The 17,972-nt window shown below is 42.3% G+C and overlaps 1 protein-coding gene across 1 annotated transcript in view; it reads right to left on the minus strand.

Annotated features, from left to right (window-relative positions):
* Nucleotides 1–17,972, minus strand: part of pde8a (phosphodiesterase 8A) — a 57,495-nt gene that overhangs the window by 25,203 nt on the left and 14,320 nt on the right. The window contains exon 2 of the mRNA XM_084357760.1: nt 2,945–3,001. Coding sequence (XP_084213886.1) covers nt 2,945–3,001 — 57 coding nt within the window. The remainder of the gene's footprint in view (nt 1–2,944; nt 3,002–17,972) is intronic.

Here is a 17,972-nt window from a genome sequence, read left to right on the forward strand (position 1 = left end):
TCTCAGACTTGGACAGATACGCCTGGCTCAGTAACAACACACCCAGTCACAGCAGACATAAAAATCTCTCAGAGTACATTCAAGTTTAATGTTTTTTTGTATTTTTTTTTTTTGTAAAGAAACAGATGGGAAAGGCGGAGAAAGACAGCGAGGGTGGGGGGGGGATTGGAGAAAAAAAAAAATGTTCGAAGGGGGTAGCGAGAGTTTTTTTGGCAGCGTCTGGTCGCTCTGTCTAGAAAACATCATTGTTGAAAACACAGAGGGCCCGGGCCAGATCCTGTGAGCCGCGAGAGAAGAGGAGGAGCGGCGAGGAGGAGGGCACGACGGGATCAGCTGTGAGTGACAAAAACAGGAAGGGGATATCTCTCTACCTCGTTTTCCTACTGTGGTCACACTGGAGCGCATCAGACAATAAACTGTGCTCTCATACATGGCGTTAAATTACAGGACGTCTAATGTGCTGTTTGTCTTCCACTCACTTTTCATATCATCATTGTTGTACTAAGTTTAGCAGTTGTTGCGGTTTTATTTTAGTTTAAATACTTGAGGGAGCTCTGCACTAGAGCTGCAACTAACGCTCAGATTCTTAGGATTGATTGTTTTTGTCTGTGAAATAAAAATAAAACTATAAAAATGTTCATTAGAACCCAAGATGACGTCTTCAAATGTCTTGTTTTGTCTCACCAAAACTTTAAAACACAGCGTTCAGTTCAGCTGCGCAGCCACGGCGTCATCAGATGTGCCTGTGGCGTCTAAATCTACAGCTGGAGGTCAGTTTATAATGACGTTCTAATACATTTGTGTTTTTTGTATTCATTTGAATGACCAGGATAACATACATCTAATAGTTATTAACAAAAATGCATAAGGTTTGAGTCGACAACAGCAAGGAGATGTAGAGGGGGAGAAATTTCCAAGACTCCCTTATAAAATCACTCAATTTTGTGAGTTGTTGGGTTAGGAGACACTTTATAAACTTTATGAAATGCTGTCTCTGACAAATTCTTAATCATCCGGGCCTTCTTTTTAATTCGGCAAATGTTCAACACTAAGTTATTTCTTTCCTTGTGTAAAAAACACAGTGTCTGATACAGACGTTTCATAGAGGAGAGGAGCATATTTATCACTGATCTGCCTGTTTGTCAGTGCTAACAGAGACTCCAGTCCGCACTGTAGTTCATACACTTGGCTGATAAACCAAAGAATGTCTAAGTAACATTAAGCTTCATGATCAAAGACAGTTTTCACATCACATGGACCATAAATTGATGTTTTTTATAATGCCTTGTTTTCGGAGCTCCCTCAGCACCCCAACTTCCTGTGTCCATAGCTGGCACACCCAGCAGACTCATAAGAAACAGCAGCACATTTTACAATATCTTATTTTATTGTACACTTAAACTATTGATATTAATGGGAACAAATAGACTTCACATCGCTTGTAGTGAAAGTTCAAACTTGAAATAAGTGTGTGAAAGTGGTTAGCGAGAGCTCAAGAGCTCATTACAGCAAGCTAGTTGGCTAGCTAGCTCAAGCCTTAAGATTTAAAATGAAAAAGACCGACTGCTCCTGCCTCGACCTCTGGACACGATGCCACTGTACTTTTCAGGTATCTGAACTTCACTCGAGTATCTCTTTGAATTTCCCTCTCTACATCCGAACACAAATATCTGAACTTTCTCCACCTCACATTTTCAAAACAGACTCGTCATCGCACGCCGCCTTCCCAACATCACAAGACTGATTTCAACCTATCAGAGCACATCACGCACGGCAGACGCAGCGAGACGCAACAAAGACGTAAAAGACGTGAACAGACAGAGAGGGAGGCTGGAATGGGGAGAAAAGGCGTGTTAGTGTCTCGTATCTGCAGAGAGTTTCTTATTTTCTCTCTTTGTTGCTGCTCGGGACGCTTTACCAACCCAACATGTGGCTATTTGACGTCCTGGGAATGAGACTCAACCATCAACTATCTTTGTGGTGCGTTCAGGAACAGCTGGGACAAATCCTACTGACTCTACCTTTAACTTTAATAGTCTTTGAATTATATTAATATGACGTGAGCTTCAGTTAGCTTTGACCACAAATGTCCTTCAGAGGGAGACTTTTTACTCTGATACTCTGAGTACATGTCAGAGCCTGTACTCGATTACTTTTACTGGAGTAAACAAGTTGAATCAGTACTTCTACTTTTTTCAAAGTATCTGAACTTTTGCCACCTCTGCTTTTTGCTTGGGTTCTTCTCGTCTCCCACAGGCCCAAATAAATTAATATTTCTGGCTACACTACTGGTTCACTAAGAAACTTAGAAATACGCCAAAGAATGCAGTAAATCCTCACATTCGATGGCATTTTTGCTTTAAAAATTAATAACACTTTTCCAAGTTTTCCTGCAGCAGCAGCAGCAGCAGCACATGCCAGAGCAACAAGCAGAGCACCAAACTGTATAATGAACCATTGAACGTCAGAGAATGTCCTATTCCCAGTGACGAGACCGGTCCATGGATCCTCTGTGCAGTTCTTCCATAACGTGCATTGTTCATTATGGTATGTTCTTGGTCATAAATGTTTGGCCTTGTTGCCTTGACAACCCAAGGCTGCATCGCGCACACAATACGTCCATTAACAGTTTTTTTTTTCCTTCTTCTTCTCCATTGAACGTTTGCATGGGGACTTTTTTTCCCCCCTTTCTTTAATCGCACTGCGAGGTGTGGCATCTTTGAGAAATTCAAGATTAGTTGCAACCGCAAACAAAAAGTAGGCGACGTTTTGAAAAAACTAATCCCAGAAAAATGCTCCCAAATATTGACAGTCACACCGATGGTCTGAGCTCCACGGCTCGGCTAAAAGCCCCTAAACGATACGGATGTAGACAAACGCCTTAATGCATTCAGCACACACGCATCAATCATTCACACGGCTGACATTGTTTTTTTTACGATACCTGAAGTGGGTCTTTAAATAACTTCATTGGTCCAAATTGCACCTCTGTTAATGTGGTCTGAAAGATAACAAGAAGAAAACAAGGATTAGAAAAAAATCATTTCATAAAATATTTTCATTTACAGTCATAATAATGTTTCCCCCCCGCTTTCATTTCCTCTGACCTCATCATAACACAGTGCAGTATGTAGACGAGTGCTGAAGTGCTTTCACAAATACTGAAATGACCATAAAGCATTCTTATTACAGCAAATAAAGGAAACGTCTCACGTTTATTATGATGTACGGGTTGTTCACGCACACAAATCTTTTGATTCACACACAAAGAAATGGACATTACGTCATCCTCCCCACACAGTGTTTACTTGTGTGTATGTTACATATGTTTAGGGTCAGTTAGATCCCAGAGAGACCTCAGTAAGACTTCTTTACTCTGAGGGAATGAACAGTGTGGTTTCATTCAGGAGCAAATCAGATACTGATCATTAGTAATCAAGGAGACAGATAATCTTGGTCTCAACATTTAGAATATAATAATATATTTAGAAAACTTTTTAGAGGTTTCCATTTAACTTCCAGTCCTCCTACATTTATTCAATAACATTAGTTACTAGTTACTTTGCAGATTCAGATCATTCAGTGCTGATAGTTTGTCACTTGTGATGTGTAACCGGTCGTATAGTGTCACTCGAGTAAAAGTAAAGGTATCGTGTGTTTAAATATTACTTTGGTAAAAGTGAAAGTCACCCTACGAATAGTACTTGAGTAAACTTCTTAAAGTAACTGATACTAAATGTACTTAAGGACCCAAAGTACAAGTAAAAGTACATTTGATTTTCAGCATTTTTCTGATGATCGGAATCTGAGTGTTGATAAAATATGTTATTTAAAAAGTGCATTTTTTTGCTCTGATGCAGCATGTAATCTGAAAAGTAACTAGTAACTAAAGCTATTACATTAATGTGGTGGAGTAAAAAGCACGATATTTGCCTCCACATTGTAGTGGAGTGGAAGTGTAAGGTAGCAGAAATTAGAAATACTCAAGTACAGTACAAGTACCTCAAAACTGTACTTAAGAACAGTACTTGAGTAAATGTACTTAGTTACATTCCATCACTGGATAGTGTTGTGGACAGACAGAAGCTCCATCAGAGGTAAAGTTGCACATTTTGAAATAAATTCATTTTATTGGCAATCGGACACAAAAAATACCGAAAATAGGAAAAGAAATGCTCAATGCAGGACTCCGACATGTAATAGAGTACTTTCACTTCATTGTAGTATCGCTACTTTATTTAATCAAAGGCTCTGAATACTTTTTACTGGCTTTAGGACCAAATTACAGCCACAAATACCACAACGATCGGGGCTTTCGTACTGAGCATATGGTCGTAGACCCTCTAGCGCCCCCTGTGGAGGGAGCAGCGTGTCATATTACACAACACGCCATAAAAGGGCATGCTAATCACGTAGCGACATAGTCGTGCAGCATACCCGCTGAACGGGAAGAAGCTCGGCTAAAAGCAGATCGTAACATGATTTTTACCTGAACTAAACACAATTCTAACACCAAGCAACTAAAGCAGAAGCAACAAAGCCGGTTCACGCCCACAAAGCTGGCTCGTGATCAAAGTATTTCATTCTAACGGTACAAACAATATGTCACATAAAAGCTGAGATTCAAGGCCAACAACTGTCGTGAAATGAAAGAAGAATTAAGTATTTAAGCATTTTGTTAGGTGCAAATAACATATTGTATCCATGCTACACCTCTGCAGAAATCTCACGAGCGTTAACTTTATTATGTACCAAGATGTTTTCATATATTCCTTGTAGGTGCAGAGATATCGTAAAGTCATTTTATGAAAATTTTGATTTATTTTGATGCCAGTTCTCATCAGGTTAAATCAGCTGCCCTCTGTGATAATAATAATCCAATAATATACTCTTTAAATATAGCACTCAACAGTACTTTCACTTTTGATACTTGCAGTAAATGTTGCTGTAATTTCCACTCAAGTTAGATTTTGAATGCAGGACTTTACTCGCTTTCACTGAAATAAAGGATCTGCGTACCGCGTCCACCAATTACTATTTATTCTGCTGATCTAACCTCCAGATTTCTCATTCAACTGTACGTCAGAATTGTGAAAATGAAAATAAATAAATAATTAAATTAAATAAAAGAACACAGGTTTTCAACTCATTACACTTTCTCTACACAAGCTTTTACTCTTTTTCTGTCTGCAAATAATTTAGCTTCCTTCCTGCTAAATGGGACCCAGCTCAGGGGTTAGTAACCATAGCAACCAAGCCCCTTGCGGACCGCCATCCCTCTAGAATTCCTCGTCTCCGTAAACAATCTACACATGTGAGGAGGAATACAGAGAGGAATTTTTAGAGCAATGCCGGGCGGCCGGCAAATCGCTTCTTGCTAAATTGTAAGCCTCCTGAAAAGCTCCATGAAACAACAGAGGAGGTGGAGGTGGAGGGGGGGGGGAGAGAAAAAAGCTGATTAGCCGTCGGTCGGAGCCAAATTGACGTCATCATGACACTAGGCCGTTTGTTGTAGCTGTCCACAAACAAGGGGTAAGGCATCAGGATGGTTACGAGCATGATGCACTGTGATCATCTGATCTTTCACAGACACGAGGACCTGGTCGCATGACGGGCTCATGTGCACTGGAGAAGACGGTACGCATGTGTTAGTGTGTGTGTGTGTGTGTGTGTGTGTGTGCGCGGCTGTATAATGGGGCCCTAACATATGGAAATGCCACAAACTCGTGCTTTTTTCCAAGAAGGTCTGACCAAACAAGACCCAGTTTTCTTGTTGTCAGATATGATTTCAATTACTCTGACCACGTGTGTCAGAACAAATAACTCAGCGCTCAGTTTTATTAATTCTGATCAGAGATCCCAAAAACCGCACGTTGGTTTGAAACAAAATATTTCTCTCTTCTGTACACACACACACACACTGCTGCCGGGCAAAAATGTCACAGATGGTGGCCGCGCAGAAATACAACCACACACAGAAATCGTGTTTCCACTGTGAACGAGCTGAGGTCAGAGTCCTGACGTATGGAATCCGGCCGCAGAGCCTCCAGCGAGCGAGCGAGAGCGAGAGCGGTACGCGGCGCTCCGTCTCCATCCGGGGAGGCTTTCCCTCTCTAACTGACACTATCACACACACACACACACACACAGCTGAACCAGTCTGCCAGCCTCTTCGGGCAACATACTCCTCTTGTACAGTACACACACACACACACACACACACTCACACACACCAATGAATCACTCAGCCAAGCATTTGCATCCCACAAACATCATGCTGGCACTCAACCAGAGGCAAACAAAGCAGGGGAAGTGAGTGAGCATGTAGGACAGGCAGGCGAGGACTACGGACACGGTGCCTGCGTAATCCACGTCCCGCCCTCTCGCTATATGCTGCTGTGTTACACCAGTAACACTCTCTCTCTCTCTCTGTGCACTACTTGTTAATCAGATGACAAGTTGGTTGAGCAGCAGGTCAGAGTGCAGACGCAGTCGTGTCCACTGCAAACACTCTGGGTTTGAGTTGGATGCAATGCATTCTGGTCCTTGCAGTTTGTCTTAGTTGAAGTGTGTTCACAGGTCTTGGAGAGAAGGAGATGGGGATTGAGTCGCACACTCAGTGACTCGAGACTCGCCCTCAAAAGACTCGAGATTTGGGACTCGGTATCAACAGCACACAAGGGGTCAGCGAAAAATGCTACAGCCACTGTAGCTGTGTATTTAAAGTAAAGCTTTCATTGTGTGTTTTGTTTTTCATATTGCATTGCAGCAGCCTGTTTAAAGTGATCATACAACAAACAACTAATCTGTGCTGATAGATAAAGGAGTGATGATAATACAGCACATGCTTTGAATTCCTCAGATATAACGACGCAGTGCTCTAAGCAGACCGGATGGCATGCAGCAGATCATTGAAAGCTCACTACAACCAGATGAGACTTGAGACTTGACTTGGACTTGTGCAAAAAAATGACCTGTGAGCATCTCTGGTACGACTGCATATGTGAGGAACAGGGGAGGGAATAACAGAGTTGTAGTGCTGACGATACGAGACAATCATCTAATGATACGTCACGATATCGGTCTAACTATATCGGTCTATTATAAATCATGCTGGTGGATTTTTGTGGTTTTGTACACATTTGCAATATCATGATATATATAAAAATATAAAATAAAATATACTTCTTAATTTAATTATTTACACCAGGTCTTTTCAAGTGGCCTATCTTCATTTCCTGGTTTTAAAGTCTGGTCCATGAGTTTGTATTTAACCCTGATTTTAATTTTTTTTTCTTCTTTATTCTTTATTTCACTTGCAACAAAATGCAACATTTACAAAAAAAACCCACACACAATAAAAGTCTCTAAACCGAATCGCTCGACTTTGCTGCATATGTTGTATCAAAAATTCATAGTTTTCAGGACCAGATGACCCGTCACAGACCCTCGGGACAAAAAACGAGCTTCGGGCTCTGACTGACCTCCCTGCTGCTCCCCCCCTCTGTGGATTGTGTTCATGCACTCTGCAGCCAGTTTTTAAGGACACCTCACTAAAACTGATGCAACGGCGCTGCAATAAATCACAAAGGTTATAATGTTCAGTACGTATGGAGCCGCTTTAGAGACGCTGATTACACTTTGTGGTCAATTTGGAGGGTTCAGTTGTATCGCTGTCAAATTATGTTGCATCAAATTCAGATGTTTTCAATATTGTCTAATAATAAAGCATCAATTGTCAGTATAATGTAGAACAATTCAGCAGCATCTGCATCAGCATCTGAACATTAAGAGATTTAATGCAGGACGGCACTAGTTTAACCAAGCTGTGCCTAATAAAGTGGCAGCTGGGTGTAGTAGGCTAATCTCCATGATTATCAGAGACGTCGCTGTTGAGTTTTTTAAGATGTATTTCCCGTTTGCCTTCTCTTAATATGGTTCCACTATATTTGAGAGAAGGCCGACGTCTCCGAAACCCTGACAACTCACACCAGAACAATCTAGAGGGATAAATAGCACTACAGGTGAGAGGAGGGATGTGAACTGTCCCTTTAACAAATCTCTCGCTGTGTGTTGACAGTTTTTGAGGCTGACAGCTTCAAACAGCCTCTCGTCACGTGATCTCACACCTTTCCTCCTCGTTGTCTGCAGACATCTCGTGCTGCATTCAGGGACAGTCCGCAGCCTCCTGCTTCTCTCATTCAACACACCTAATGTATTTACATAGCGGAGCCGCCTCTGACCCTATATCCTGCTCCCAGTGTATCCGGCCCTATAGATCTCCTCCTCCTGCTCCTCCTCCTCCTCCTCCTCCTCCTCCTCTCCTTCAGCCCACCAGCTTTTCTGTCTCACACTCATTGAGACACACACACACACACACACACACACACACACACACCATACACACTGGGAGAGTGGCTTTCCACTAAAGTGAAAAACAGGAAATTGGATGACATTGTTCGGTGCGCCGACGTCAGCAGTGAGAGATAGAAAGAGTAAACAGCTTCCTCCACCCCAGCGCTGGGACCAGGATGCAGGGAATCTTGGGATGCCTGCCCTGCTCGTGCTTCTGAGGAAAACGTGCACGGCTGTCCAGTTCGCTAACAATCTCCAGATCCCTTTGCTTTGACACTCGCTCTCCCTTCAACCCCCTGATACCACTCCAACGTCACTTCGTCCTTCCTTTAAAAACTGCGGTGGTTGAGTACGGTGTTAAATGCAGAAGCAACGTCAGACAGTCGAAGGTGTCGGTCTCGCAGCCCGGCTCACGTGTCTACGTGTTCTGGTCTAAAAGTGTGAATCAAATGGAGATGAATCAATGTTCTTCATTAGGTCTGATTAGGGGGGAGCAGTCCCAGCCACAGGTGTGGACGCACACTATGTACCAGACAGACAGACAGACAGCCAGACACGCTGAGCTAAATGGCACCAGTGACACATCAGCCCGGCCACACGCTGAGCCGCTCAGATAGTAGTGATAGCTGCCCATGCTGCGTGTGCGTTACCTCAAAGAGAATAATTCACTTTCATGTGTGGCCACTCAGACTGTTGTGAAGTCATCGATAACAATGGGGCTTCAACCCCGCAACCAGCGCTGAGAAATCGATGGGCGGCCTGACAAACACCATCACATTCAGCTCAACATAGAAATCACAAAAAGTATGAAAGAATCACATACACTGTGCTCTATCACTGGCTAACTATAACCACAAATCTTTAAATATGGTGATAAATTGAATGATTACATGTTATTTTATCAGTTGAGATTCTCCTTTTCCCAAGATAAATAAACCATTTATTTATATTTCTTTAGGAAACATGATGGATTCAACGAGCATCGTCCCTGTCCTCACTTGACTGGATCGCATTCGTGGTCACCAGGATATAATGTTAGCGTTAATGTTTCTGCAAAGGTTGACATTTGTACCAAACGTGTCATATCACCTTCACTTTAAATTGCTTATTAGCTGACTTTCATGTCAACGAGTGGAGGTGATGATGGCGGCATTATTATGGCCAAGGCTGCCAATCTGCCGACTGCAGATCGAGACGCAATCACGGCGTCTTAAACTGGTATCTGAAGCCAAACCGTGATGTTTCCCTGACCCTAACCAACTGGTTTTTGTGTATAGGCACAGTGTTGTGACAAGAGAGAAATAGAAAACAAACACAAACATATAGAAATGTTCAGTGTTAACTTATCTGTGGCTTTGCAGCAACGTATCTGTAACATTTATTCTGGCGATCGGGTTGTTGGGGAGAGTGAGAGGAGCACAGATGACACAAGAGGGAAAGGAAAACTCAAGAAACACAAGAAATAACTGGTGCTTGTTGTGGCTTAATACCAGGTGATTGGAAACAACAGGTCAGCCTTTGTCATTAGCAGTCATGACGTGCCGCTGTGCCTTATTCGATGTGAGACAGCTCAGAAAAATCAACCTCGTTCCAGTGAGTACGTTTTTCACAGAGCAATTTTAGCGTTCAGTGTGAAAGTACAAAAACACCAGTTCAACAAAAATACTACCCCCGGCATGTGCAGGCCTTCTGAGGCTGAAGTAATCAGACGCACCATTACCTCATAATCTTCAACCCTCCCCTTTGGTTCTGGGCCCAGTGTGAAGCAAATGATGATCATGTGACGAAGTGATGATTATGTGTCAGAACCCAGAGCTGAATGTGTTGCAGGGATCTCATGTTACTACTTAGTTTTTAAAAAACAACTGAAAGAATTTCTTATTTAAGGCCAAAACTGGACTTTATTCATCCATAAAAACATGACTTCAGTCCACAGGTGCTGCAGGAATCACACACACACACACACACACACACACACACACACACACACACACACACACACACACACACACACACACACACACACACACACACACACACACACACACACACACACACACACACACGTCATCAGTGACTCAGACCAGACTCCAGAAGTTGTGAGACACTAACACAGCTTCCCACGTTACCACCACTTCCTTTCCTTCAGTGTCTTCCTTTTATTATCCCACTGGTTCATACAAACACTGCTGTCCTGTCACCTGGAGACTGTTGTGTACACGTTTTATCTCTTTCTCATCGTATCCTTTTGTTTCCTGATATACGGCCAAGAGACGATTTGAGGGAGGGGATGCAAAATCACCAAAATGCTTCCCCTTGTTAACCACCCACCCCCCCTTTCCGTTAAAGGATAAGTTCACCACAAAACAGCAAGTCCACAAAACCTTTCCGGAGCTTCACAGAAGGGCGGCACGATGTGGTCAAAAAATGATATTGTGATTGCGATATAATTCATGATTATTATGGATGATTACATTTTTGATTCATTGTCATTGAAAAACTAGTCAAATCATGATGATGTGGCGTTTCTCCTGGTCGCTGCCAAACAAACATGTTGTATTACATCTGCAGAACAAGCTTTGCAGGCCAGAGCATCTCTGCAGCACTGCAAAACTTCTGCTGAAGACTCATTTAAAGACGTAAAACAAAAAAACAGCTCCATACATCTCGTCTGGTCACTGTCGCTGCTGAGCTTAAAGTGTTAGCGTGTATCCTGTCTGAGGTGAGCGCACCAGCGTCGGCTGCGAGTCGAGGATGTAAATAACGTCTTTTCAGATCATTTTTGGATCTTGAGGCTTCTGAAGACTTGGACTACGCTGGACAAGCTGTGTGGAGTTTGCTTTTAGTTTTTAGTTCCCGTCTACTTCAGTTGTTTAGGTGAATGCTGCAACGCTGTTTTGCCGTGAAGCTCCAGAAATGTTTTGTGGACTACAAACATCAACTGAATACATGTTTTTAATTTTTGTGTGAACTGTTCCTTTAAATATGCCAGCCTGGTCCGCCTGACTCTTTCATCCTTTATCTGGACGGAGGTTTGTGTGAGTTAGGATCACCAAAAGATCAAAAAGTCGAGGTTGAATGTCACAAATCGGGTCCATCACCCTGTTAAAAATCAACAAATCACGACTGAACAGACACTGTGAAAGCCCAGGTGACAACAATGCTTAAAAAAAACCTAAAAACATGTACTATGCATTTCCGATGGTCCAGTTATTCTATCATATGCATACGCTTTAATAGTGTCGACAAAAAGCAGTAAAAAGACCCCTGAGTGGTAGAAAACGTGCTCCCTCCCCCACACAAACATAAATCAGACATTTGTCTAACGTGTTAATATAATTTCAGTTCAACCGTTGAGAAAAAATAACTGCAGCCGTGTGTGTTCTGGCTCTGTCCACATGTCTTATCCATGGTGACCAAGCCCACACTCAGCCAGGCAGAAGACTTTAGTTGAGTCACTGGCATGGCTGAGGGAAACTAGGCCACTGTGGATCGGTTTGTCCCAGAACATCCTCGCTTTCTCTGGATTTCTATCTCTGCCTCTCTCTCTCTCTCTCTCTGTCTCTCTGTGGAGGAACACGCGACAGAGGAAAAGACCAGCCTCCTGCAACAAAAACTACCGTATCCTGTAAAGATCACGCTCCCACCGAAATACTCACTTCATATCTTTAATGTGCAGAAACAGATTCTGCTGGATGTTTTTTTTTTTTAATTCATTCATGTTATATCACACGACACTTTCTCTGCGACGTAATGTCACGAGATGTGTTCGACTGTGGACGCAGGAGAATAAACCAGCTGCAGTCAATTATCTTCTGTTACTTTCCTCCTTTAATGTTTGTAATCACATTACATTTACTATATTATAATAAAAATAAATATGAATCGAGAGGAACCTGCATGTTTAATAACAGACCAGTAATGCAGCATATCACTGCATCACAACCAAAGGTGTTAAATGATGAAATAACAGTAGTGAAGAAATATAAACATGTGTGAACAACAATCCAATTTTAAAAGGCTCTTTAAAGATAATATATTAAAAAGATATGAGACGTTTTTGTTTGTTCGACGTTGTTGTTGTTTGATTCACTGGGACGGATCACGGACACTGCTGGTGGATAGTTTTCTTTTTTTTAAATAATAAAGCCGCAGATAAAGTTTAAAAATAGACAAAGAGGTAAGACTAGAAAAGCTTTTAACTTCTTCTTCTTACTCCTTTTTCGAACATGGATCGCTTTATCTGAATAATTTACTGGAATATATATGTCTGTTACCGACGATCTTCTTTTTATTTATCATTTTATTTTATTTCAAACGAAAAAACAACACAATTTGAATTAGGGGCTGCGTCGAAGGATTGTTTTCATTATCCGTTAATCTGCCGGTTATTTTCATGATTAACTGGTAAAAAACGTTATTTCTTCTTTGTAAGGCTGCGACCGTAATAATTTCACCAGAGTTAATCATGTTTAGGGCCCGAAACGATCCAAAGAGAATCGATTTATCATATATATTATCATACACAACATTATTGTTATCCTGATATGAGACTGTACATCGCAGTGTTTCCCACACGTAGACTTCACTTGGGTGGGCTGCCCAGGTACATTAACAGTCCATCAATATACTATATTTGGAGGTGATACTATCTGAGCTTACAAGCATAACCTTAAAATAATACTACAATATAAAGTATTGAGGTCATATAACGATGTACACAACCACCTGGATTTAACTCCGCAAACAGGTAAGAGCCTCCCATTGGATCATTACTGCAGCGATTAATATGCTTCAGCTGGCAACAAGTTACTGAACCTGAACTGATGCAGTGAGGAGCTTCTCATTGTCAGAAGACAAATCCTGTGGTCGAGGAAAAGATGTTTCAGAAGGGTCAAATTATCGGCCTGCATCAAGCAAAGAAAACAACTAAGGAGATTAGTGAAACTACTGAAATTGGGTTAATAACTGTTGTTAAATCATAAAAAAATCAACAGTAGGACTCACGGCTATGTTTAAAAGTGAAAGTAAGAACATTTCCACACGCACAATGTGAAGAGAAACTCAAGGGATTGGGACTAAACAGTCACATATCGCCATATCACGATAAACAATATATATACCTCGATATTTTGAAATCTTCTCGAGAGAACTTCATGAATGTTAGGATGGCCGACACAATCAAATATCACAATATCTATACTAATATTGTAACATGCATTATTGTAGGGATATGTATTGGTTCATTATTTATAAATAATCATCAGTAATGTGGATATAATGACAACAGTCTGCTAAGTTCAGAAGATGACATCACTTTACTGTAACGCAGCCTTCGAAACCAGGAAAAGACGACACTTCACACCACGATGTAACAAATATAAGACAATATATAGTCTCATATCATGATGATGATATATATATAGCTCTACTGGCGACGCTGTATAATGAGTAAACACGCAGCTGACAGTTGTTGTAAATGGACTAAAATATAAAATCATGACAGTTTTTCTACACATAATGTCAAAGTAAACTGAAGCCCGGTCCAAGAACACACCCACAGACTTCTAAAGAATAACACACAGAGAAAAAAGAGAAGCACACTGAAGCTCCTGATGCACACGGTGCCCCAAATACAGCGATTTCTAATCAGTCACGCATAAAAGTGCACACACATGCACGCACACACACTCATTGTTTTTTCGAGCAGTGCTTCCAGAGTACGCCCTGACCTTTATTCTGTCTGCAGTGACATCTCTCCTACCTCACCAGTGCGGAAATTCAAGCATACGGGAATGTCACGCACACACACACAGACACACACAGACACACACAGACACACACACACACACAGAGGGAAGACACCGAGGAACTCACAGGAGGCTGAACTTGTCCTGGAATTCAGTCCCAAAACGCCCTTGAATGACGTTCGAGGTTTAAAAATACAGAGTTTGCAGAAAATGGATAGGTTACCGTATCCTTGGTGACCTGTCCCTGTTTCTCACTGGTGCTCCACACCTGGTGAGCATCGCCTCAGATCTCACACAGAAAACCGTCAGACGTGAACTGCTGCTGCTGCTGCTGCTGCTGTGGTGTAATCTCTGATTTTATAGTTCAGCAAAGAAATTGAGAAATTAAATACCTGCAAACCTGACAGCCGTGAGAGAAATACTCAGGTCTTTTAAATTGAGTCAAGGAAAATCCTTCTTAAAAAGGGAAATTAAAATAAATGATTTATATTAACCAAAGCCGGTCCAGCTGATGGCAGGTACAATGGCTGCATCGTAATCCTTTGGGGCAACTGTGACTATCAACCACTACGTCTGTTTGTTCGCTGACAGGCTGAGGTTGTTTTACAAAGTTTCAGAAAGCATTATGGATGGATTCCTACAAAGGGAGAGCTTTCTGTTAAAGGTGCAATATGTAAGAATTATTCACGACTCAAACATCGACTCTCTCTGTAGGAATGGTTTCCGTAATCTTTTCAGACAACAACCTCAGCCTGTCGGTGGCAAAAACGAGCACTTTTAGCGGACGTGTCTGTGACGGTCGGAGTTCCCCCGAAGGATTAACGTTACAGCCGTTGCAGTCGTGTCGTGGCTGCCAGCTGAGGCGATCTAAGTATGAATCATTTACACACCACACATGTAAATGTACGGCCCAACAGAGTTCCCCTTCACGTAAAAGTTAATATAGCTGCAAATTATATTTGAGGTGTTAAAATCAAACTACTGTTCATTTGGGTTTTTATTGAAATTAAAACGATGACAACGAGGACATTTAAAATGTGACCCAGATTACACACACTGCATTTTGTATGATGTCAGAAGCAGAAGGGACTGGAAAACACTAGATTACTTTTTAACGATGTGTTGTATTTAAAAAACTTGGCTTGATTATCTATTGTGTAAAATCCTTGTTTTAAAAAACTCTGTCAAATAAATGTAGTGGAGTAAAAAGCACAGTTATTCCCTCTGAAATGTGGTGGAGCGGATGTATAACGTGGAATAAAAGGGAAAATACGCATAAAGTACCTGAGTACAGTTCTCGAGTGAATGTACTCAGTTAATCTGCAGCACTGAAAGAGGTACAGCATTCACACGGCTCCTACAGAGGTCATCTGTTCAGTGTGTTTATATCTTTGAACGACTAAAATAAAACGTATATTTAGATCGTATACACACGTGTGTGACATCAGAGCACATGCTGCATTCCCTCAGCTCGTGACGCTGCCCGGCCTGCGTGCATACAGCACACTGTCTCCATAGAGGCGCGAGTGTGTGTGTGTGTGTGTGTGTGTGTGTGTGTGTGTGTGTGTGTGTGTGAGCTGTGCGTCACTGTGCCAAGGAGAGAGTAACTGAGGCCCCGGCAGCGGAGCAGCTCCTGCCGACAGGCCGACTGACGAGGGCTAGAGACTGTGCTCAGAGCCCTCACATGCCGGCCTACAGGGACATGAGGAGAAGAGCAGGAGCAGCAGAGAGATGTACTCATTAAACATGGAGAGAAACACAGCAGGCCGGTCGCTGCATCGCTGCATAGACGCTAACTGCGATGATGAAACCGAGGCTGGGATTTTCTGAGGCTGCAAATCAAAAGACAGATGAGACTTTGACGCATCACCTGTGGTTGTGTTTTGTCTAAATTTGGCTTTATTTCCTCCTCATCTTTTCCAATCGCTCGTCTGAACATTGTAGAACCTGAACACTTCTTTTAAAATCAGATTTTGGGGATCCAACCGCAATATGAGGGAAATATAGCTTTAAAATCTGAGTGCGAGATCTTCTGAGCCCGGCGATGAAAGTCTGCAAGCTATGCAGCAGCAAGCAGGCCTGGTTAAAGGGCTAATGCAGCAATCTATTCCCGCACTTTCATCCCCTTTCACACTGGACAAAAAAAAACCTCCACTACAACAGCAGCCTGTTCTCACCTACAATGTGTCAGATACAGCCGCCTGCCGAGTGGCCTCACGCTTCTAAGTCTGACGCTGTAGTTACCCCTCAACTTGTAGTGGCTCTCGTGCAGGCGTATAAAAAAAAGTGAGAAAATCAGCTCAAGTCAGGCAGGCGTCAGGTGATGAGTCATAAACTGCAGTTTCCCTCCGTGGCTCACGTCGCGTCTGCGACCAAGAGTCCAGGATGATTTGTTTTTAAAAAGGTGCAATATGTAAGAATTGGCCACCTGCTGAAAATCATACTTAAAACAAACAGGCGGCAGCAGCATATCATCAGATTAACAGCTAACAGCTGCTGACTTTAGCTGCCCTAAGCTTGTTAGCTCAGTCAGCCGTGCAGTTAGCGGTCTGGACGAGGAGCACCGGGTAAGTGTTGGTTCTAACACCTCTAGTACGGAGCTGTGGACCAGGACGGGCTGTTGCTAGCTGGTTAGCATGCTAGCTTCAGTAGATATCTTCAAAATAACACAGACGTCATATTGATAAAACTGTTATTTCTTCACATTTCTATACTTTATACTTGCACCTTTAAGTTATATAAGTAAGTTAACGTACATAAATGACATACTTGCATACTTACGTCAATTATGTTACGTTACATGTCGTACGTTTGGAGACTGAAAGTAGTTATTTTAACCCAAAGCGTGATCTTTAGTTAACTTGTTAACCAAAGTTGTTTTGGTGCCTGAATCTAACCAAACCACAACCGTTTGACAACTTAAATAACCGTCCAGAAGTCACAATAAGTCAAAATATGTTAACCGTTTATCAACAAGCTTTATTTGCTGGTCTAACAGGGCCTAGTCTCTAACATATTAGGACCCGTGTCCATGTAGCCTTTTTTTTCTGAGCGCCATTAAACAGAAAACAGAAAGGCAAACCCACATATTCGCACAAAGTTTGGTGTAAAAATGGTATTCGGATCAATTCCACAACTTTTAGAAAGTATGAATAAACGGATCCTGCGATAGGCCGGACCGATCATCAGCCTCGTGCGTGAAATCGATGGCGTGCGATGCAGCCGACGTCCTCTGAGTCTCCTGCCAGTGTGTGTAAATTAATTACAAGACAGAAGACAGATGCAGGAGAAGCCGAGCACTTTCTCCAATGTTCACCTTCAAGGTATTTCTGTCCTTATCCAGATTACCCTCAAATCCCTGTAAGACCTGGACAATCCTAAGCCATCCAGGGCTCTGGGGCAGCCCCTTACTAAAACCTCCTGCTCTTCCTCTGCCCCCAGCAGACCACTGTTACTGAAGGCTGGTTCGCTCTTTATTCACACCTACACCTCACAAATAAGTCCCTTATTTTACTGTTTATATGTGATCATGTGTTTAGATCTTCCCCTCACTGTGTGTTCATCAGCTATAAATCCTGACGCTTTTCCTCCTGCTTCTCTGGCTGACCATCAGAGTGTCATTTGCACTGTGGGCAGCTGTTGATCAGGCGCTTGCAGTCCCGCATTTCTCCTTTCCCGTCTAAGCTCATTCCAGGTAAGGTCAAAGGCCAATAAAGCAAAAGGACGAGCTAAAGGAGCTCGGGGGAGTCTAACTGGGACACTGCCTGGTCCAGTGACACTACAGCGTACTGTAATCTTACCGGGAACCTTTCCATTGCAGTCAGCCACTCCTCCTCCTCGTCGGTCGAGCCAAACACATGACAACAG

This window comes from Pagrus pagrus (assembly GCF_965226575.1).
Source record: "Pagrus pagrus genome assembly, chromosome: 1".
NCBI classification, from domain to species: domain Eukaryota; kingdom Metazoa; phylum Chordata; class Actinopteri; order Spariformes; family Sparidae; genus Pagrus; species Pagrus pagrus.